At 44.1% G+C, this 21,096-nt stretch overlaps 2 protein-coding genes and 1 long non-coding RNA gene across 7 annotated transcripts; 2 read left to right on the forward strand and 1 right to left on the reverse strand.

Moving 5' to 3' along the window:
- The first annotated feature begins 1,648 nt into the window (after positions 1-1,648).
- On the forward strand, positions 1,649-13,741 carry WEE2 (WEE2 oocyte meiosis inhibiting kinase). Its single transcript, XM_042837983.1, has 11 exons — positions 1,649-1,975; positions 5,023-5,219; positions 5,384-5,432; positions 8,216-8,388; positions 9,022-9,143; positions 9,756-9,902; positions 10,636-10,737; positions 11,046-11,131; positions 11,790-11,960; positions 12,046-12,188; positions 13,037-13,741. The coding sequence occupies exons 1-11, from the start codon at positions 1,649-1,651 to the stop codon at positions 13,191-13,193; spliced, it is 1,674 nt and encodes a 557-aa protein (XP_042693917.1). The 3' UTR covers positions 13,194-13,741.
- On the reverse strand, positions 5,279-14,580 carry LOC122170797. Of its 5 annotated transcripts, XR_006171844.1 has the most exons (5): positions 14,443-14,580; positions 11,491-11,582; positions 10,887-10,973; positions 8,767-9,778; positions 5,279-7,889 (listed from the first exon to the last, which is right to left on the reverse strand). It is a non-coding gene; the product is annotated as an uncharacterized LOC122170797 (long non-coding RNA). The 5 variants fall into 5 exon arrangements; XR_006171842.1 differs by having other exon boundaries at positions 5,279-9,778; XR_006171843.1 differs by having other exon boundaries at positions 5,279-9,778; positions 10,887-11,078.
- Positions 14,517-19,709, forward strand: SSBP1 (single stranded DNA binding protein 1). The gene is made up of 6 exons (XM_042837982.1): positions 14,517-14,595; positions 15,136-15,199; positions 16,568-16,708; positions 17,340-17,427; positions 18,256-18,344; positions 19,547-19,709. The coding sequence occupies exons 1-6, from the start codon at positions 14,572-14,574 to the stop codon at positions 19,588-19,590; spliced, it is 450 nt and encodes a 149-aa protein (XP_042693916.1). The 5' UTR covers positions 14,517-14,571; the 3' UTR covers positions 19,591-19,709.
- The last annotated feature ends 1,387 nt before the right edge of the window (positions 19,710-21,096 follow it).

Below are 21,096 nucleotides of genomic sequence, written 5' to 3' on the forward strand. Positions count from 1 at the left end.
TATCTTTGAGCAGTCCTCCAGGATAAATAAGAAGCAAAACCAGTGGATTTTAGTTAGATGTGAAATAAGCCTTCCTCACACTCACGTTGATATTCCTTCTTGGGGCAATTGCTTCCCATAGCCCCTGGCAATAACAAAATGCAAAAATGCAAAAAATAAAATAAAAGGTTTGTAAAGGGCAGTGGGTACAACACCAAGCACCTGGCATGTCTTCCTCACAGCAAGTGAACTGCCTGCCACAGCCTTAGGGCAGCTTCAAACACCTGAATGCCCTCAATTCTGACTAACAGGCCAGGTACAAGGGCAGGCTGACCTCGGCTTGATTTGTCCCTTTGTTTTCTGGTGGGAACCCTCCTCAACCTGTGCACTGGGAAGCACGTGCCTATGCTAACAAATCCCCATCTCTTCTGGGCTGTGATCACTTCCAACTTCTGCATGGCCTCTCCCTGATGTCAAAAGGCTTCTGTGACCTCATTCCCAGTTCATTAAAGCTCATTCTGGTTCTTCTTCAAAGCGCAGGCTCACAGAGGTGGCAAGTGATGAGCTTTACACAGAGGCTTTGTCCTTTACCCACTGAGCTGTAGTGGATGACCTGCACATGCCATTGGCATTGGCACAGCCATCCCCTCCTCTCCCAGGGCACATACATGGAACCCACATGCAAGCCTGTGTATTCCCCCTCACAAAGTCTAGCAGGTTAAAAATTAGGCTGCTAACCTCCCCGTGCTGACTGTAATGCTTCCCAACCTAACACACATCTAAACGCAAGATGTTAAATTCAGAACTAAAAAAGAGGAAGCGCTGGACCCATCCCCAGCAGATCCAGCATTTATGTAAGCAAAGCCCACAGAGGCTCCATCTCCGGTGGGATTAACACAAAGCAGCCTGGCTGTCAGCAAACATCACCTCCCCACAAAGCTGAAGGAGAGAAGAGAGTGCAGAAGCAAAGGGATGACTCAGAGCAGAGCTGGCTGCAGGCACAGCATTCAGGTCCATAGCAAAACCCCAACCAGCAGCACAGGCAGGCATGCACAGGTGCTGCTGAGCTCCAGCTGCTTCCCATTAGTGATGATCCTGAGGTGTGGGGTGGTTATAAATGTGCTGGGGTGGGAGAGGGGCTAGTTGTAGGGTGGCTGGTGGCTTCTTGGGGTTTTCTCTGCTTTTACAGATGTATGTAGAGGGAAGGATATTTTGTGGTTGAACAGATTAGGAGTGAGAAAGGTGAAGGGAGTGCTGCAGTGCCTTGTTCTGAGGGATCTGGTGATTTAGTCTTTGTGATGGAGCAGTGGGTGAGGTTCCCCTTGAGGCTCACTGGGAAAGGCAGTTACTTCTGAGCTGTATCTGACTTACACAAATGAAGTGAAAGCCCTATCTGTTATAGTTATGTGACGTAGCTGGACAGGGTTATATGTGAGGATTTGGGGATATTCCTTTATCAGTGCAGTTAAATGACAGCTTTGTGTGCTCCATGCCTCTGTGCATAAAGGGCAAGGGAAATTGGCACAGGGAGCAAGCATGTTAAGTTGGTCTAGGTGAGGAAAGGGGCAGCTACGCTGCCTATGTAAGTAATGCTGTCTTTCTCTCCTGCTTTTCTCCCTCTATCAGGCAGGCTAGGCTCCATTCTATCAGCTCTATTTCATATGGTGAAATGGATGACTGGGAGAACAACAATGACTTCATTCAGAGGCTGGATTTTTCTAACTGTGGAGAAGAGGGTGAAGACAGAAGCATTAACGAGGAGGACACACTGAGTTCCAGCCCAGTCAAGAGCTGTGACTTCCAGAAGTGGAACAGTCCTCTCCCTGCAACTCCTCACAGGAAGCTCAGTGAGATTTTCCTGAGCAGGACTAAATCCTGGATGAGCCCTACCCTGAAATCCTCCCCAGGTGTGAGCAGGACCTGTAGCAGTGCAGAGACACCGCTGCACATCACTTGGAAGAAGCTGCAGCTCTGTGACACCCCACACACTCCCAAGGTACTGGTGTGCATTTCTGTGCCTGGGCTGGCAGGGGCTGTGGTATCACAGGGGCACTGCTGTATGTGTAATATGGGAAAACTGCTGCTAGTTCTGTGGGAAGTAGGTTTTTTTTGTATAAATCCTCATTGGCTTTCTACTCTTCCATTAGAAACTGGGCCCACAGGCTCCTTAGCTGATTATTTTGTAAGTGTGAATAGAAACCTGTGTGTGGGAGCAGGTTCCTTGACACTTTCCAAATTGTTGTTGAAATTAATTAATTGGTACTGATTCAGCCTGTGTTTAAAAAAAAAAAAAAAAAAAAAAAAAAAAAAAAACAGCCACTTGCCTTGGCTGTTGTCTCCCTCCTGCACTGTGTAATGGGCCAGACACATGCAGCATTTATGTAGGCAGTGTGCACAGTGCTCCCAGAAGGATGAATATATCTTTGAGGTGCTAGTTACATAGGGGCAACTTGGAGGCAAGCAGCTGCCCTCGCTGTCTGTTCTGTTCAGCCCATTTTTGGATACAAGTGGGTTTTCTCTTGATGAGGAAGTTGGAAATGATGCTGTTGCTGGGGTGTAATCTGTCTGGTGGACCTGGAACCTTTCCCATCAGCTTGTTGATCATTGATGCTGCTTCTATGTGCACGGAACTGAGCTGTTCAGGGGATCTGGGGAAGGCAGAGCTTTGTTCACAGCAACAAATCAATGTGTGCTTGTGAAGGAAGATCTACCTGTCTTCCTCTGTACCACTCTTCTCATGTGTAATTTAACTACAGGTCTGGCCTCTTTAGAGAATGTTCCCAGCCCCCTATTTTCTTTGAAACTTCTTGTATGAAATAGAATACAACTGATGCAGTCTTATCTAAGAATGATTGTCGAATCAAAGCCACTTTCTGTGTTCCTAGATGTTCCTGTGTTTCTGTTGCATGCACTGGCTTCTAGCATTCAAGATTTGCAATGCCATGTAGCTCTTACAGGCCCTACAGTGCTCCTACTCTGCTGATAGATTGCTATTTGCTGAAGTAGCACACATGATCAATTCCTTTAGTACTTCTGAGCTGCAGTTTGACTCCTAGCCACCTAAGGATTTTGGGTTGTCTCCCTCCAGGCACCTGATTATGTGGGTAGAGGCTGGCCCTAAGACCACATGTAACTATGCGGCCATATAGACTCAGAGAACTGCTCTGCCTCTTCTAAGGGAGAAGTGACTCCAAAGGGCCTTGCTTCAACAATTTCCTGCAATAGTCCTTTAAGAAATCTTCCTGAATCTCACACTAAAATAGGTGAGAGGCCTAGCATTTGCCTCCCGGACCAGATGCACTGCTGGTAGTGCTGAGTGCTTTCAGTGTGTGCTCCTGCATTCAGCAGCACTGTTGGCTGGATACTTTAAGACATGCTTGTAGCATCTTAACAGCAATTGCACCAAATCAGCAGGATTCGTTTGTTTGTGTTCTGGGAGAGATACCTTTGTTTCTCAGTATACTGCAGAAGACAGGCTCTAAAGGGCTTAAATCTGCATGCAGAGGCAGCTGGCAGTGTTGGTCATGGAATGTTTGAAAGAAAAAGAGTAAGAGCAGAGCCACATCTGCACACAGAGCAGCACTGAGGCCCTAGGTAGATTGCATGGCAGAGTAGGCAGATGATTACATTTTATGAACTTAGTCCTCAACTGCTACAGCTAAATTTGGTAGCTGCCTTGTTTTACAGTGAATGTTAGCAGCTACTCTCAGATGATGCTACTGGAGACGTGTCTGTCTGATACTGAAATAGAGCCCTAGTAGAGCAGTTGGTAACTGCATGCATGCAACAGCAGGCTGCAATGGTATTTTATATTCCCTTCTCAATTTGTGCCTAAACTAGAACATAGCCACAAGCCTACAGAGATTCAGAGTGCTGGGCAAGTAGTACTTGGCTGTGTACTGTAGTACTGCTTTTAATGTATCCATATGCAGAGCTTTTCCAACAAGAGCATGGGTGTATAGGTTGGACCTTGAGAAAGTGATTGAGAGGAACTTCAGGGCTACAGTAACTCAGTGGCTACAAATTGTCAATAGGGTGTTGAAAGAGGCATGTCCCAAAAGTAACCATATCCCTGAGTGCCATGCCAGTAGGTGGATGCACTCTACTGTGTAAAGCTCTTTGTTTGTTTGTTTGTGTTTCCAGTCAAACACCAGGGAAAGGGGGGAAGGAGTTCAAGTTATGATCTGGAGCCATATCTTTGCTCATGAAGCCATTCTGTAGGACCAAAACATATATCTTGATCTTCATGGTGGAGCGTTCTTGGTTGAAAGACTACTTTTAAGAGCATTTTATCTAGAAGGAAGAGATGTAATAAGAGCACCTTTAGAAACAAGTTAAAACCAAATTGAATCATGAGACTTATGTCAAAAAAGCTGGTGGTTATAAAGGGGTCACATAATTGTGAAAATCAAGTAGACCTTTCCATTCCTGGATCAAGGCTGGGTGCTTCTTTAAGCTAAGGTTTTAGACAGGGAGACTGAAACCTTAGTTGCCAGTCTTTTGCAGACAGGTAAATTAAAATCCAGAAGTTCTGAAAGCGGAGTTTCTCTTTCCAAGGAAAACAGTTTTCTGGCCACCTTGCCAGCAGCCATACCTAAATATTTCTATTAACTTCCCCATAGTGATGCTGCTTACCACTGAGGAACTGGAAGGGAACTTGGGTGGTGCCCCGTCTCACTTTCCTGACAAACCTGTCCTGACCAAACTGATGCAACAGTCCAGGCTTGACAGAACACAACTATGGTGCAATTTCTGCGGCTCTGTAGGAGGGGAAGGTGAACAGTTGGTTCCTTTTGAGCTTGCAGAAATGGCTCTGCAGCCTAGAAAGCAGCAAACAGTCTGAAAAGGTTTAGTGAATAACTCAACACTTTATGAAAGGAGAAGAAAATTTAGGCCTTGGTGTTTAGGGCTTTAGTGATTCAACTACTCTGATAAAGGGATCAGTTTTCTTTGACTTGCAGGACAGCACTGATTTTATTCTGACTTTGTGGCAACAAAGGTATCTTGCTGGCTCATCTACTGCTCTTTCTCCCCTCAATATAGAGCCTGTTATCTAAGACAGCTTTTCCTTCACCTGGGGCAAAGGTCCCACCCAAAGGCTTCAGACATCTGAGATTTACTCCTGGTGCTGACTTGGATGACTCTACTCAAGCTTCTCTTGTCAACATTAATCCCTTTACACCAGAGTCATACCGACAAATGCTCTTTCTTCCCAATGGCAAGCGGAAAGCCAGAGAGATGTAAGTGAACTGCTCTTAAATAACAGGTGGGAAGGGGTTAGTTTCAACAAGACTAGTAATGAAGGATACATTTTTAGTACCCAGGCTTATTTGCTAACAATGAATTACCCACTTCAGTAATATATTCAGTGATACATGTAGACTTTCCTGAACTTCTGTTACAGAAGGAATCCTGATCTAAGAGGCCAGGTAAAACAGGAGCTACCCACCCAGGTGAGTGCCTCTGCATAATCCCCCCTCAATATGATCATAAGATGCTTACCAAGTCGTAGTGCTTGGTGAAACTTACTCAACCATTGGGGTTTAAACTACTGTGTGACAGAGGATGGTACTTGTAATAGAATCATTCTGAGCTGAATGCCTGCTGTTAAGATTTGAAATAGCAAACTTGCCAATGATTCCTCAAGGAAGCTTGTACCAAAGCAGATCTGAAACTTATACAAGTAACTCTAAAACTCATCTGTTTTGGTCTATAGGTCATGTAATGGTTTGGGCTCCTTAGGGGGCAGGGAGTAATTACTGTATTCGTATACTGTTGAATTACTCTAAATAGTGACTGTACCTATGTGGTTTGAAGGAGCACGTGTATTGCCGTAGCTATGAATCAGTGTACTGAACAACATTGGATGGGAATATAACACAGTTTCTGCATTGCAAATAATGTATAGACCTGTACCACAAAAAAAAAATCTGAATGATTCTGATGTGGATGAGTACTGAAGGCTGAACTTCAGTTGCAGTAGTTGCAATGGCAAAATCCTGAAATGAGGCAGTAAATTCTTGAATGTCCCTCAGTAGGTAAATGTCTTTTTGCTGTAGGTCTTGTTTGAAGTATCCTCTTGACTTATCTGACTTTAGAATGTCCCAAGCAGTGTTTCATGCTAGTTATCAAACTTGGCTACCTTGCACCTCAGTAAGAAAGTAAGTTTCTTTTGTAAGAAAGCTGGGGTACAGAAAAGGGACTCTGCTGTGAGACCAGCAGATCTGAGGAGAGCCTGGCTCCCACTGTGACTTACGTGATAATATCAGTAAACGCAGAGCTACCTAGATTCATGGCCTTGTATACCTTGGTTTTTCAGACTTGACATAGCAAGTTTTTATCAACTGAAAATTCCACTCTGACCAGTGCATGAATTTAGTTGTAATGAGGCCAGCTGTGATTAAGTGTTACTTTGGCTCTCCACTGAAGGTGTGGTGGTGCTGGAAGATGAGCTTGGCATACCCTAGTTGAGCATCTCCTGGCTGATGTCCTTTGCTCTCCTTCCGTGGCTGGTCAGGAGAGATGTGAAAAAGTATTTGGACTTCTTGCCCACCCCATCAAGGGCTTTCTTATTCAACTGGGCTGTCTGTGTATTTTGAAGGCTTCACTATACATTTCCTGCATCCATGGTCCAGCAGGCACAGTCTTAAAGCACGAAACCAAAATTTGCTGGAAAACCTCTGTGGCAGTGTGTGCTGGCTCGCCACATGGGGCAAGGAGCAAGATTGAGTGTGCTCTTGGCCAGCTGGCAGAGCTGGGTCCTGCTATCCTTACTTCTCCACTTCTCATCCTTGCTGGCTTCTGGAAAGGAAGTCAAGTGCAAATCAGATCTGTATTCAGGTGAGGTAAAAATCTCAGTTTTCCTGAGCAGCACTTTTAACCAGGTATTTCTTGTATGTTTTGTTCACTGTAACTGAAATACCTAGACTCACTTGAAGAATAATGATACCCTCTAGTCGAGAAAACTGGTATTGCAGAAAACCTGTAGCAGGTGTAATAATACACAGCTGTAGCTTCTCAAGCATGTGGCATTTGGGACTGGTTCTTTGGAAGAAAGTCTCCATTTTTGTCTTACTGAAACATTATTCCTGCATTCATTTCAACCATAACTGAAACAAAATTGTTACTAGAAGCTGTTTTTATTTCCTGAGCTAATATTTAGCTGTCTTACAAAATTTGGCGTGTTGTGAAGAGCTGCTGTTTCACATGGGCCACATCTTTCTGACTGGGGGACCAAATCCTTCCTTTAAGGTCATATTGCAGTCTAGCAGGAATCACAGCAGTGGTTTTTGTGGAAAGTCATGTGCAACAGGAATCCTTGTCCCTGTAAGGGATGTAGAGGGATAAAGGGAAATCACATAGTCCAGTCTCTTGTTCCCTTCATGCGCCACTACTTTTTTTCCTTCTCTCTCCTGCTGGTAGACATCACTCTACAAGCAGTACCAGCACCTTCTATTTCTCTGATGACCGTTACTGTAACAATAATGTTCCAGCTGCTCTGCAGGCTTTCATCCCTTGGTACAGATGTGGCTCTTGGTGAGGAAATAGCTGGGAATACAAACACTTAGACCTGCTGAAGTACAGTTAGTCAACAGCTGTTGCTTCAGAGCCAATGAGATCCTCAGCTGGTGCATTATGTGCTTGCTGTAGGTGACTTTGACTGCCAGCATAAAGCAGGTTTTATGTAGCTCGGGTAGCATCAATTTCTCCTTAGCTCCAAATAGTCAATAGCTCTCATTTAAACTCAAGCTGAGAACGTGAGTGATGGATACAGAAGTGCTGGACTTCCACGTATCAAGTCTGGTAACAAGTCTTCTCAAGTTTGCAGTAGCTGAGCAGAAGGCAAATACTCTTTCTGCAGTTCTTCCTTGTTTTACTTCATTTGTTGTGGGTGCAGGAACCGGACTGAGCTGCCAAGAGAAGGGATATGACGGTAGTAATGCAAGCCACATACAGCCAACTAAACTGTTTCTTTAGTCCTTAGCTGCATTTTCTAACCCTATGATTAGAATAAATAAATCTTGACTGAGCTGGACGAAGGCAGCCTTTGTTAGGTGCCCAGAAGATTACAAAAATCTTCAAGTGGAAGATACCAGTTGAAAGAGAGAGTTCAGGATGGGAAAGGGAGTAAAATGGGTCTTGTGTTTGGATGAATGATTCACAGCTGTAAAAATGTGATGTGTATCTGAGTCTTTCAACTCATACTGCTGTCTTTGCTGCGCTTATGACCTTCTAGAGGTGTCCTCTGAAAGACAGCAATATGGTTTCCCGCTACCAGAAGGAATTCCTGGAACTGGAAAGGATTGGTGTAGGGGAATTTGGTTCTGTCTACAAATGCATCAAGCGCCTTGACGGATGTGTTTATGCCATCAAACGCTCCAAGAGGCCTCTGGCAGGATCCTCAGATGAGTGAGTGTGCTAGCTGAAATGATGGATGTGTTCTTGGGAGGTGTGATCGGGAAGGAGGGAGTGTGAATATAAAGGTATCTGAAGAGTGGTGGGAGTGAAAACTGGCTGCTGTTTAAATAAGAGGTGGGAGGGTGAAGAAAGATACCATTTTAGGGCAAATAAATACAAATGTCTAAGAGAGGAGAAGCCACATGCGCTATGAAGTGATATGGCAGCTTACCCAGAATCCTCATACCCCATGCAGCCAGTCTGTCTTTAAAACAACTATTAAACTATTTACTTGTGGTATTGGCCTTCCACACAACCTATTTGCATCCGTATTGACCACCTAGTGTTATTCTGCATGCTGATGTGTCGAAGCAATGTCTTTGAAAGTACCTTTTCCACTTTAATAGAAGACTTGTTCAGCGGTGCCTGCATTGGCAGCTGCTTGACAAGCTTGAGGTATTCCTGAATATCCATTTTTAAGGCTTTGCTTCAGCAGCTGTGAGTCAGTCCATCTGCCAAAATCTGAGTCCAAAACATCTCTGCTTTCCCTTTCCCGAGTCAGGCTGCAAATCGAACTCATTGTATGGTCCCACACAGTACCCTGACATCCTGTCACCAATGCTTTTTCTGTGCATGCTTCTCTAGGCAGCTGGCATTGCGTGAGGTTTATGCTCATGCGGTCCTTGGACACCACCCCCATGTTGTGCGCTACTACTCAGCATGGGCAGAAGATGATCACATGATTATACAAAATGAACACTGTAATGGTAAGGGCTGGAGTGTTTTAAAGGCTGAGACGTTGGGTGGGTGCAGCTGAGATGAATGTATCTTATGTTAACATCTTGGGTAGGAGAAAGGGCTCAACAGCCTTAGGGGAATGGAATTAAGTAATGGGTTGAACTGTTTACTCATGCTGCAGGCAGGGTAGAACACTCACCTGGATTTGCTCTGGACACATTTGGTTAGGAAATGCTGGGGAATATGCTTCTGGCTATCAGAGGAGCTGTGAATGCTGGTGTGTTGTTCTCCTTACTCAAATACTACCTCAAGCTGGGAGCTATGATAAGTGGTGATGGCTGTGTAGAGTAGTAATTGCAAATCTGGTGCGGCTACCAGTTAAACATGGGGGCAGATGTTTTCTAGTGGCTGAAAAGCTGAGACTAAAGGAGAAGTGGTGAAAATAAAGATGATGGGAGAGAGGCAATTATATTTTTCTAGTCCTGCAAAAAGGCCAATCAACATTGAGAGCCACAACTTATCTGCCTTGTTGTCAAATGTTGCATTCTTTAATCACATCTGCTGCTGGGAGCTTAATTTCCTTGCTCTGAACACAGTGTTCCATGAGGTCTTCGAATCTCAGACTGACTGTTTTCTTCTAGGTGGGAGTCTCCAAGATGTGCTTCTGGAAAATGCAAAGCATGGTCAGTATTTCCCTGAAACAAAGCTGAAAGAAATTTTGTTACAAGTCTCCATGGGACTAAAATACATCCACAACTCTGGCCTTGTGCACTTGGATATCAAACCTAGTAAGTGCAGCATTCTTCCTCTATCCTCTGAGAACTGCCCTTTCCACACTGACTCTCCTGGTAGACTTCTTACAGTGCTTTAAAGGGAAGAAGATTTTACCCTAGAAAGTGAATGTGCTGTGTGGATTCTGAAACTTTCCACTACTGCTGCTGTAAATCTGAACCTTCTGCAGCAGTTGGTATCATTTGACTTGTCTTGTGATCTTATTCACAGGAATAGTTTCCTCTACTGGAGGAGCTAGTAGGGCTGCTAAAGGAGGAAGACTTCCTTATTTGCTACTGTTTTGTTGTACAATGCTTGATCTTTGTGAGAACTGGAGTGAGAAGTGAATATTTGTTCTGTACCTACCCCGAGGGATTATATTTCTGCAAAAGTAGTAAAAACAACAAAAAAAAACAAAAACAAAACAAACAAACAAAAAAAACTATCTACTTTGTGCAGCTGAGCATGGGCATATTCATGGCAGGGTTCCCTCTGCAGTCATGTGGTTAGATCCTCATAGTGGATGCTCTGTCCTGCTGAAACGTTCCTAGCAGGGGGAGCAGAGCGAGGGGCAGAGAAGGTGATTACAATGGGTAATTTCATACGTAAGATGTAACAGTTTTGTTTCTGATTGGGCAGGAAGCATATTCGTAACTTGGTCTGCAAAGCATGTGTAGTTTTACAGGTGGGTTTACCACAGGATTGTCTGGCTGTTCTACTGATAGCTGCTAAACTTTACTTGTCTTGCAGGTAATATCTTTATCTGTCACAAGCTGGCAGTTGAGGGCCAAGCTGGGCAGGAAGAGAGTGACAGTGATGATGAGTTCTCTTCTGGTGTGATGTATAAGATTGGTAGGTTTTAGCTCACATTGCAACTACCTTAATTCTAAGGTTGCACTTCTGCTTGATGGTGCTCTATCCTGGTTGGTGAAGGGGTTTCTATACAGTACTGACATCATTTAGCATCATTTAAAATCATCCTAAATAACTCTTGTACTCACCAGAATTAATTCCTCTAAAGCCCGCATTTCTGTTTAAAAGCAGGCTTCTGGTTCTTTTGCTGCTTCTGGTAGTTCTGTTGGTACCTTCTGGAAAGTAGAATTTTGTTGATCTACTTCAGTTTGTTCTTAGTCATTCTTTTTTGCTTGCTTGCTTTTTAGGTGATCTTGGCCATGTGACATCAATAGCAAACCCTCAAGTGGAGGAGGGAGACAGACGGTTTTTAGCCAATGAAATTTTGCAGGAGGTAACAGTTGCTGATGGGGTGGTTTGGTGAACAAGGGTAGTGAGCAAGTAGAGAGAGGTCAACAGTAATTAAGGCAAGGAACATGCCAGAATAATGACTTATCTCCTTTTTTCCTGCATCAGGTCTGGCTGTGAAATTGGTAGTTAACTTAATTGGACAAAAATAATGTTGTCCTAACATAATTTATATTGCTCTAACATGTTTTAGAAGCAAGTTGAGATTACTGCAACTATTTTTAGCTTCTAGGGATAAGTTGGACAAAGTTTTACAGTCCATTTCGTGTTACATATCCAGTTGATATGAATCTGCTGGGTGTAACAACTGATGAATGCTTGCACCTGCAGAAATGCTTTGCATACCAAACACTGATCAGGCAGTGTGGAGAGGTGGAAGGCACTGCTGGGGGAATTATGCCCTCTTCTGAAAGATGCATTAGTTCTGCCACTGTGGCCTGTGAACAAAAAGGAAATCCGTTTGTAATAACCAGCTTAGATATGTTGATGAGCTCAAGTATTCAAGACACAGGAGGACAAACATAAGTTGGGGTGGCGAAGGCTGTATCGTGTATTTGTTCAGTTGCTGCTTTTTGAGCTGGTATCCCAACACACCTCTGTTCAGTATAACGTTCTCTGTATAAATGTTCCTCTTATCTCTGCAGCAATACTTCCATTTGCCAAAGGCAGACATCTTTGCCCTGGCGCTCACAGTAGCTCTGGCAGCAGGTGCAGGACCACTGCCTCACAATGGGGCCATGTGGCACCACATCCGCAAGGGCAATATCCCACTGATCCCTCAGAAGCTTCCCAATGGCTTTATTGAACTCCTGAAGGTGAGGCAGTAGCCTTAACAGGAAGGGCGTTTTTCCAGTTGGCATGTGACAGGAAGAGTTGTAAACCCTGACTTTTGCCTTCTAGCTCATGATCCATCCTGACCCAATGGAAAGACCCTCTGCCACAGCTCTTACTAAGCACCCAATCCTCCGTCCTTCACTTGGAAAAGCTGTGCAGCTCCAGAAGCAGCTAAATGTGGAGAAGTGTAAGACTGCCATGCTGGAAAGGTAGGGCTTTTGTGAAGCCACTGGGGCTAGTTGAGCAAGTGCTGATGACCAGGCTTGAATGCAGGGAGGTCCACCAGCAGAAATACCCAGTGACACTGCCTGGATCTACAGGGTGGCAGGGCTGTAGGTAGACATTCATAGTGCCAATGCAGCTGTAGTTCATCTCTGGCTTTTGGATTCTGGCTAAATTAGAGCAGTGAACTTGCACATCTACTGCAGTCATGGATGATGGCCCATGCTGGTACAATATGCAGGCAGATTAACTGATACTGAGCTGAGACAGTGGTTCAGCATGGAAGGGTAAGAGAACTACCAGGTGGTTGCAGGCACCCTCTTCCCATGCTCTCTCACTGCTGCTGGCAGTGATGTTTTGAGATACTAGGATAGTTGCACCTTCCCTCTTGTTGTTGTATTCAGCTGGGAATAGGTTTACAGAGTAGGAAGAAGAACACCTGCTCTGGAAGAGCAGCAAGAACCAGGGTAGGAAGGCAATGGAGAAGAAACATACCTTTATTAGGTATCTACTGCATGGAATAATGCATGGACTGAATACTTCAATTCAGTCCCACCAATAACAATACCTGAAGCAATGTGGAGGAGAAGACCTACCTAGCTGCACTTCATAACAGTGCTGGTCTGGGTACTTTTTGCTGACCTCATGTGCTGACTGCGTAAGTGATCAGTCGATCCAGTCTGCAGGGGTAGTCATAAAGAACTTCTAATTTTCCAAATCAATGCTGGCAAAGTGCTAACTCTCCGATGCAAGGCTGTTCACAGCCTCTGACAGTTGACGGGCATTCATGCATGGTATAGCTTACTTCCCTTCTCTTCCATCTCTTCCCTTGCAGGGAACTAAAAGCAGCTCGCCTTGCCCAGACCCTCATGAAGGACCAGCCCTTAGGAAATGCCAACTTACAGAAGTCTGAGACCTCTCCAAAGAAGAACAACAAGCGCCTTGTGGGAGGAAAGAGTTGTCGCTCATTTAGCTTTACTGTGGGTTACTGAACTTCCGTTATTTGAAAGGCTCTTGCTGCTGAATGACACTGAGAGCACAGGCTCTGCACAGACCAATGCCCCATGCTAGCTCTGCTTGTAAATTTTATTTGTTCCCTCATTAACTATGGTGAGATACTGGCTGAGGAAAGGGAAGAATTATTAGCTCTCAAGCATAAGATGTGATTTAAGAATATTTTCCTCAGTATTGATATTTTCTTGTGTAACTGGTCTAGTTCTAGACTAGGGATAGTTCATCCACAGAAAGAAAAGGGTGGCATTTCCTCTAATTTCCTCTACTTCCCTTTGCTTAGATGGACACTGATCTTTATGTTTTTACTGCTGATCTCCTGTATGTCTTTAGAAGGAAGACAGCATGTCCTGCTGGTCCTTAGCAGTGAGGCAGTTGAAACAACGGTATTATGTTAACTATGTTTGGAGGCAGACCTGTTACACAGCAATCCTGGTGGACTTGGAATGCATTTGGAGTGGTATTTCATTGAGGGAGCAAAGAGTAGACTGCTTTTAGTTAAGGGGGCCCCACTGATTGAGCTGAAGTCGTCTCCCCCCCCTTATCTTTGAGCAACGAGCTCAATCACAACTAAAGTGGCTGAGCTTTTGCAGACCAGACCCTGAAGCCTGGCTTGTGCAGATAGGAAAGGACTTGGCATCAAGTGGGGGTTGTACCTCCAGTATGCAGGTAGGTGGCTTTGCATGCCTATGGGAAATGGAAACTTCTGGGATCTTGCTCATGGAGCAGCTCCACCTGCCTGAAGAATCGGCTTTTAAGCAATGGTGAGGGAAGCTAGAAAACATTTAAGCTTTGGTAGGTTTTTTTTTTTTTTTTTTTTTTTCTCTCCAGAGTTGTCTATTGAAAGTGAATATTTTTCTTTTTTAAGACAATCTCATCCCTCTGCTGAATGTCATGTTCTGGATACTCGTTGGTTGTGTGTGTCTAGCAGAAAGCCAGATGCACATGGTGTACTGCTACGACGGAGAGCATAATGCTTCTGCCTTGGTCACTGTGAGTTTTACTCGAGTAGAGTTTGTGCTCAAGTGTTTGAGAGTACTGTTTTTAAATTATTAAATCTTATCCCTTTAAAAGCAAAAGGCGCCAATAAAGATTTTAACACTTGCTTTTACTGTACTTTGTTTTCTGTGCCTTCCTTCCCTTTCTTTCGCCCCCCACTCCCCCAGGAGCGCTGGTACAGCCCCTACCTTCCCCGGCACGCCTTCCCTGACCATCCCCGCCGTCACCTACCCGGGCAGAGTCGTGTTTCCGCCGGACCCGCTGTATGAAACGCAGCCTCTCCTTTCCGCTTCCGGGCGGGCTCGTGTGGCCGCTGGGCTGGAGCGGCTTAGCCCGGGCTTCTCCCTGCGCGGCGGCGGCATGTGGCGGCGGCCGGCCTGGCGGGTAGGGCGGGCGGGGCGGGGTGGGGTAGGGTGGCGGCTCGCGGGGCTCTCGCTCGCTCCCGGGTCCTGCTGGGAGGAGGCGGGGTTCTCAAGTGCGCGCTGCAGAAGTGCGGTGGTTACGGCGTGTCCTCCCGAAATGATTGCTGTAGATGAACCTTTCTCCTTGGTAGCTGTTTAACCTAGTAGTCTATGAGTAATCCGCTTGGCTACGTTTATCGTAGGTTCACAGGATGGCTTAGGCTGGAGGGGACCTCAAAGCCCACCCAGCCCCATCCCCCTGCCGTGTGCAGGGCTGCCACCCAGCAGCTCAGGCTGCCCGTGGCCCCATCCAACCTGGCCTTGAGCCCCTCTAGGGATGGGGCACCACAGCCTGTGTCTCACGTTGTGTGGAATTGAACTCACACGGTGCTCTTGCAAGTTGCTGGAAAGGAACGTCGCTGCAAAATCTCAGTTGGCACTCAGAAAACGAGCAGTAAAAGCACATGGTGTGAGTGGTGCTCATGCTTCGCGTCCTGGAAACTAACTTCTGTCTGTTCTTCAGGTGTTCCGCCAGTTGGTGAGGCATGAGTCTGGTGATACAGGTGGCTCGTTGGTACTGGAACGATGTAAGTAGTTCCTGTGTGTCTCTGAGGTGATGCTTAGCTGTTACTCTTTGTGTTCTCATCCTGGTTTTAGAATGGCTGAAGTGTGCTAGGGAAGGAACAGAGATGAATGATAGCTGTTGACTGCAGAAACTAATAATGTTGTTTCAAACAAACTCTTCAGGAGCTTCATGTCTTGATCTGTGTCACATCAAGCAGACCTTAAAGGGGAAAGCCAGGAAGCCCTGACAAGGTGTACAGCCTGAAGCAGGAAGGTGGTCTTGCTTTATTAGTGGCAGTGAATCAAGCATACTCTTATGTTTTTTCTTAGCTGCCTCTAGGAGTGCCGTGCTCCTGTTGCTCAGACTTTCATGTGCCTGGGATGTTTGTTTGGGTGCTGCTATTACTGCACTAGGTGTATGTTTGACTCCACCATTCAGTTCATGTGCTCCTAGAGTAATAGTTCTCCTCCACCTCTTCCAGCTTTCCTTCATCAAGAATAAATTGTCTGTTTGTTGCTGATATGTCTGTTAAAATTAGTGACCTCAAATCAGAGGATGTGATGTAATAATGGAACGTTGTTTTGAAGGCATTGTTTTAATTATAGAATAGGTCAATGAACTATTATAGTTTTAGAGCTTAAAAGTCAAAGTGTTTTTAAATAAATGCTAAATAGTCTCATATGACATATAAACGTTTCCTTCCAGTGGTTTGAAAGAAGCTTATAAGGAGGAGTACTGGCTTTTCACATGGTCAGGTAGTGATAGGGTAAGGGGGAATGGCTGTAAACTAAAAGAGAAGAAATTTAGGTTAGATGTTAGGAAGAAATTCTTTACTCAGAGTGGTGAGGCAGTGGCACAGCTGCACAGAGTACCCCATTCCTGGAGGCATTCAAGGCCAGGTTGGATGGGGCCCTGGGCAACCTGAGCTGGTGGGGGGGGGGTTAGGGTTAGGGGGGAAAGGGGGTTGAGTAGCCCTGCCCGCAGCAGGGAGATGTATCTGAGTGGGCTTTGAGGTCCCTTCAAACTAAGCTGTTCTGTGGAAAAAGATGACAAAAGACCAGGAGAAAATAAAGAACCTTCAGCTTTCTAAATTAAGTTACTTAGCAGTGATAACTGTAATAGAGCAGTAACTGCTGTGGGGCCTGATTAGCCCAGTTATAAAAACTGGAAAATGGTCAGAAGGTGTGGGAAATAACTTTTCTGGCTCTTGATAAAAGCTGCTGATTGATTTAAGACTTGTGATCAGAAGGATCATAATTCAGCTGTACAAACCTCTTTGGATTCCTTATTCTCCTCCTACCACTGAAGGGGATAAAATTACTGATTCTGTATTGGTTTGCCCCACACTGCTTAGCGCATCTCACCTTGCATTTACTGCCTTGTGTTTCAGCCATGAATCGTGTTCAGTTACTTGGTCGGGTTGGACAGGACCCTATCATGAGGCAAGTGGATGGAAAAAATCCTGTTACTATATTTTCTCTTGCAACCAATGAGATGTGGCGGACAGGGGAAAATGAAGTAACACAGACAGGTGAGTCTGCAGCAAAGATTGAGCAGGTTGCTGCTGCTGTGCTCTGAAGTTTGCACGTTCAGTAGCACTATGCCTTGTCTTCAGGCTGCTCCGTACATCTCTCAGGTGCAGGGAAGATCCTTTGAGGTAGTTTGTACATCCCTGCCTAAATACTCAACAGCATGTACTAAATAGGGATTTGTTTTGTGACTCTCCACTGGAGAAGTGGAAAGAGTGCTGACTTAGCAGGTTTTTTCTTGCTGGGGTTGCCGGAAGTATTGTGATTCCATACTCTTACTTGCATCCCATGAGGGGAAAAAAGAATGAGTACATCTTCTTTGATTCTTCTATCAGTCTTTATTTACAGTTGTCTCCTTTTCTCTAGCTTTTGTACAGTCTGGAGTCTGTAAGGAGAGGAAAGGGAGGGAAGTCTCATAAGCATTTTTTTTTTCCCAAGAAAACCAATATCTTGGTTTGAACTGTGCTCTTGTACAGTACTAATGCTTGGACACAAATGGGTAGAACACTGAATGCTACATAGCATACTTCCATTTCTTAAATCTTAATTTGAGAACACCAGTGTGTTAAAGCTTGTTTCTGAATCTTACTTCAGTAAGAGGATGTGGCATCCAGCTTTGTTATTTTTATGTAGGTGATATCAGTCAGAAGACAACATGGCACAGGATCTCTGTCTTCAGACCAGGCCTCAGGGATGTTACGTATCAATATGTGAAGAAGGGGTAAGTGAATGTAGTTGAGGACTTAATGCTTTAGTAATCAATTGATGTAAAAATTCATAGAATCATGGTAACATTTAGGTTGGAAATGATCAATAAGATTATCAAGTCCATCCACCATGTAACACTACCAAATCCACCACTAAACCATATTTTTAAGTGCCATATCCACAAGTCTCTTAAATAAATCCAGGTGTAGAGACTCTACCACCACCTTGGGCAGGCTGTCCAATGCCTAAGCACTATTTCTATGAACAAATTTGTACCAGTGTCTTATCTAAATCTTCCAAGTGCAACTTGAGGCTATTTCCTTATCTTGTGTCACTTGTCATCTGACAAAAGAGACTGAAACACAGTTTGCTACAGCCTCCTTTCAGGTAGCTTTAGAGTGATGAAGTCTCCCCTCAGACTCCTATTCTCCAGGCTAATCAGCCATGATTTATTCAGCTGTTCCTCGTAATTCTTGTTTTCTAACTCTTTTACCAGCACTACTGCTCTTCTCTGCACCCACTTAAGCAACTCAATATCTTTCTTGTAGTGAGGGATCCCAAACTGAGCACATACTCAAGGTGCAGTCTTACCAGTGCTGAGTTCAGAAGGGCAGTCAGTTCCGTTGTCCCACTGACCACGCTATTTCTGATGCAAGTCAGGATTCTGTTTACCTTTTTGACCACTTTTGGTGACTGGGAGCTGTACTAAAATAGAAGTGCCTTAAGTAACTTCGTAAACGTGCTACATACAAGTGAGGAAAAAGCCTGTGGATTCAGAATCAAATAAAAAGGAGGAAATGGATGCAGTTCTCTGACTGGAACCAAATTCTTGACTTTTCAGTTCTCGGCTCTATGTTGAAGGGAAACTGGACTACGGTGAATATACAGATAAAAACAACGTGAGGCGGCAGGCGACAACAATTATTGCAGGTAGGGAACAACGCTGTTCCGCTTTGCCTCTTTAAATGGAAAGGGGGTGGAGAACCTTAGAAATTGGGCTTGGCTTGTCTTTGTCCTCAGAATCCGTGGTTGAGGATTCTGAGAGAATGAAGAGGCTTTTTGCAGTTTCTGGACTGTACCACTAGATGTCCCCTGGCACTGCATGTGAAGGGACAGAAAATGAGAGCAATAGTTGCAGGCTATTGCATAGTTTGCTTACACAATCCAATTAGTGGTGCAGGCAGATTTATGTGTTTCAAGGATATTGGCATGAAGTACTGCAAGTCAGCTAGGTTCTTTTTCTAGCCAAAGTAGAGTTTTAGTAGTTCTCTCTCAGGTTTGGCAAGGAATTATTTATTTTAAGTTTGGAGGCTTCACCAACTTTAAGGATCTCTGTGAAAGATATTTGATGGGTAGGAACTTATCATCACACAGTTGTCCCTTGGATAGAAGCAGTGGAGAACTGGGGAACTGAACCTCGAGCCTTAAAATAGCCTGAGGGTAGCCAAGGATATTTGGGTACTGCATCTTTTCTATGGGTGGAGCTACTGTCTTGTGGCTTTTGAAGGAGGGCTGAAATAACCCAGTTGATGAGAAATAATGCATGTTGCTACAGTGCAGCCTCCTTAAAACAATAGCAATCAAATTTTTACATGAGCAGTTCCAGCTACAGGTTGGTGCTTATAAATGGCTTAAGGGGAGAAGCAAATCATTTTTGTTGTTATTCTAATTAGCGTTTATACTATTGGTTTCTTGGTAATGTTCAGTATCCTCAGCCTTAAGAGGTTTCAGAAGCTACTGAGCCTTGATGAAATACTAGTTTCTTATAACCCCATGAGCCGATGGCATGGTAGTGCTTACTGAAAATAAGGAAAAATGGAAATATGCTGTAGCTGATAGAGATCAGTCAAAGAATAAAAATGTTATTTTAAAATGCTTTTATCTTCATACAGCAGATTTTCATCAAGTTAACCCATTTGTTTCATAGCATATTTAGTCATCTTGAATTGTCATCTTTTTGGGGAGATAAAGCCGGAGCCTCCTATCAGACAGTTTTATTCTGTCGAATGTTCTGTTCTGAAATGCATGTCTTTGCAGCTTATTTTAACACAAATAGATTATCTTTGTGATTGTGCAGGCATGCAACACTGCAAAACAATCCTGAAGATTAAATTCTCTTTATTTCTTTTCAGATAACGTAATTTTTCTGAGTGATAATATCAAAGAAAAGGTATGAGATCATTGGCGCTTGCACCGAGGCCATTTCATTCCTTGTGCTTCACTGTGCTTCATAATTCTGTAATCATGTATATTGCTGTAGTTTCTTTAAAAAACAAATAAAATGTTTGATACCCACATGGGGTGACTGTGTATGTTTTGTTGTTTAATTTTCCTGTGTGCTTTTTCTTCATCGCTGTGTAGACTTTTCCTTCTTAAGGAGAAGAGCAACCCTAGGAAACGATATTCTGGAGTGAATGCATATAAAAGTGCATGTCATCTCTTTGAATCTTCAGTTGTTTTCAAACCTTGTATCGGTGACTGCCCTAATAACCTCTCTTCTGTCCTATGGGACTGAGCAACTTACCTCCCACCATTAGCATCCCTTCTCTGCTCTGTAAGTGTCATTCTCCATTTTTCTAAGCTAGGTAAATCAGACAGTAAGTTTAAAACAGAGTCATTGGCCTCAAGTGGTGCTCAGCTTTGAGTTTCTATCACAGAATCACAGATCCAGAGAAGGCCATCAGTATGTTTGACTCTGGCCCTCTGCTGGCTATAGCATTTGATCAGATTACCTGTTGTCTTTCACTAAACCCTGCTCTGGTCATGTGCTTATGTTTTCAGTATTACAGCTTTGGACATTTTGTGACCCTAAGATGGCATCAGTATTCTCATTGCAGTACTTTGTTATGGTGCTATGCCTACCATTTGCCACCGGGAGGAGCCAGAAGAACGACTACCTCTTGTTCCTTTTGAGAGGCCTGCAGTACAGTGTGGAAAACACTTCTGATCCAGGATTCTGTTACGGGTGGAGTTATGCCTTCACTTTGTTGTTAATGGCCAGGGAGACTGAAGATTATTAGTATTATTAACGAAGAATTATGAATTAAAAGTAAATATTTCATTAAAAAATGAAATAAAAATGCTTCATTCTAGTACATGAGGAGCTGTAAAAATTCCTGCTGTAATGCAGCATGATGCAAACAGGGAAATTAGAACACTGGAAGTGGCAACTTCCTGCCTTCAAAGCTGATGGGATTTTGTATCTCTCCTTCCACTGCAAAGCATGCTTATTTGTAGTGCTTGTAGCTCTTTCTCCTGCAGGATGGTCTTATGTTCCTCTATATGATCATAGGTAGTACTACCAAAAACCTAAGTCCTTTCACTGTGGCATTTACTTCTGGATGAAGCTAATGCAATGGCTAGTATCCTAGTCCCTATCATAGGCATACTGAAGTGTTAGATGCTTAAGGAAATGCTTAGTTGGTGAAACGCATTATCTATGTGAGATTGTGGTACCTTCTAAAATAGAAAGTTTAGTCTTAATTCCAGTAACTGCTCTTTGTTAGATTTGAGCCTGTTGGGAGGTTCAGATCAGTACTGCTACAAAAAGTGCTGCTGCTTTTCCTAGTGCAGTTATCTGTATGAGAAGCATGCCATGCATTTCAGAGGCTGGAAAGAGGAAACATTTTTGTGGTTATTTCTGCAGTGTGCATTAAGGCATAGCTGTCCCAAGGTTGAACTC

Source organism: Centrocercus urophasianus, unplaced genomic scaffold (assembly GCF_019232065.1).
Source record: "Centrocercus urophasianus isolate 14NV4802_14NV808 unplaced genomic scaffold, USGS_Curo_1.0 seq_73, whole genome shotgun sequence".
Lineage (NCBI taxonomy): Eukaryota > Metazoa > Chordata > Aves > Galliformes > Phasianidae > Centrocercus > Centrocercus urophasianus.

Excerpts from the sequence above, each read along its gene's own strand:
- SSBP1 (XM_042837982.1), top strand. The coding sequence starts at position 14,572 with ATGTGGCGGCGGCCGGCCTGGCGG. Across the intron at positions 16,709-17,339 it reads AAATGAAGTAACACAGACAG|GTGATATCAGTCAGAAGACA; the intron begins GTGAGTCTGCAG and ends ATTTTTATGTAG. Across the intron at positions 18,345-19,546 it reads GGCGACAACAATTATTGCAG|ATAACGTAATTTTTCTGAGT; the intron begins GTAGGGAACAAC and ends ATTTCTTTTCAG.
- WEE2 (XM_042837983.1), top strand. The coding sequence starts at position 1,649 with ATGGATGACTGGGAGAACAACAATGACTTCATTCAGAGGCTGGATTTT. Across the intron at positions 1,976-5,022 it reads ACACCCCACACACTCCCAAG|AGCCTGTTATCTAAGACAGC; the intron begins GTACTGGTGTGC and ends CCCTCAATATAG. Across the intron at positions 5,433-8,215 it reads AACAGGAGCTACCCACCCAG|AGGTGTCCTCTGAAAGACAG; the intron begins GTGAGTGCCTCT and ends ATGACCTTCTAG.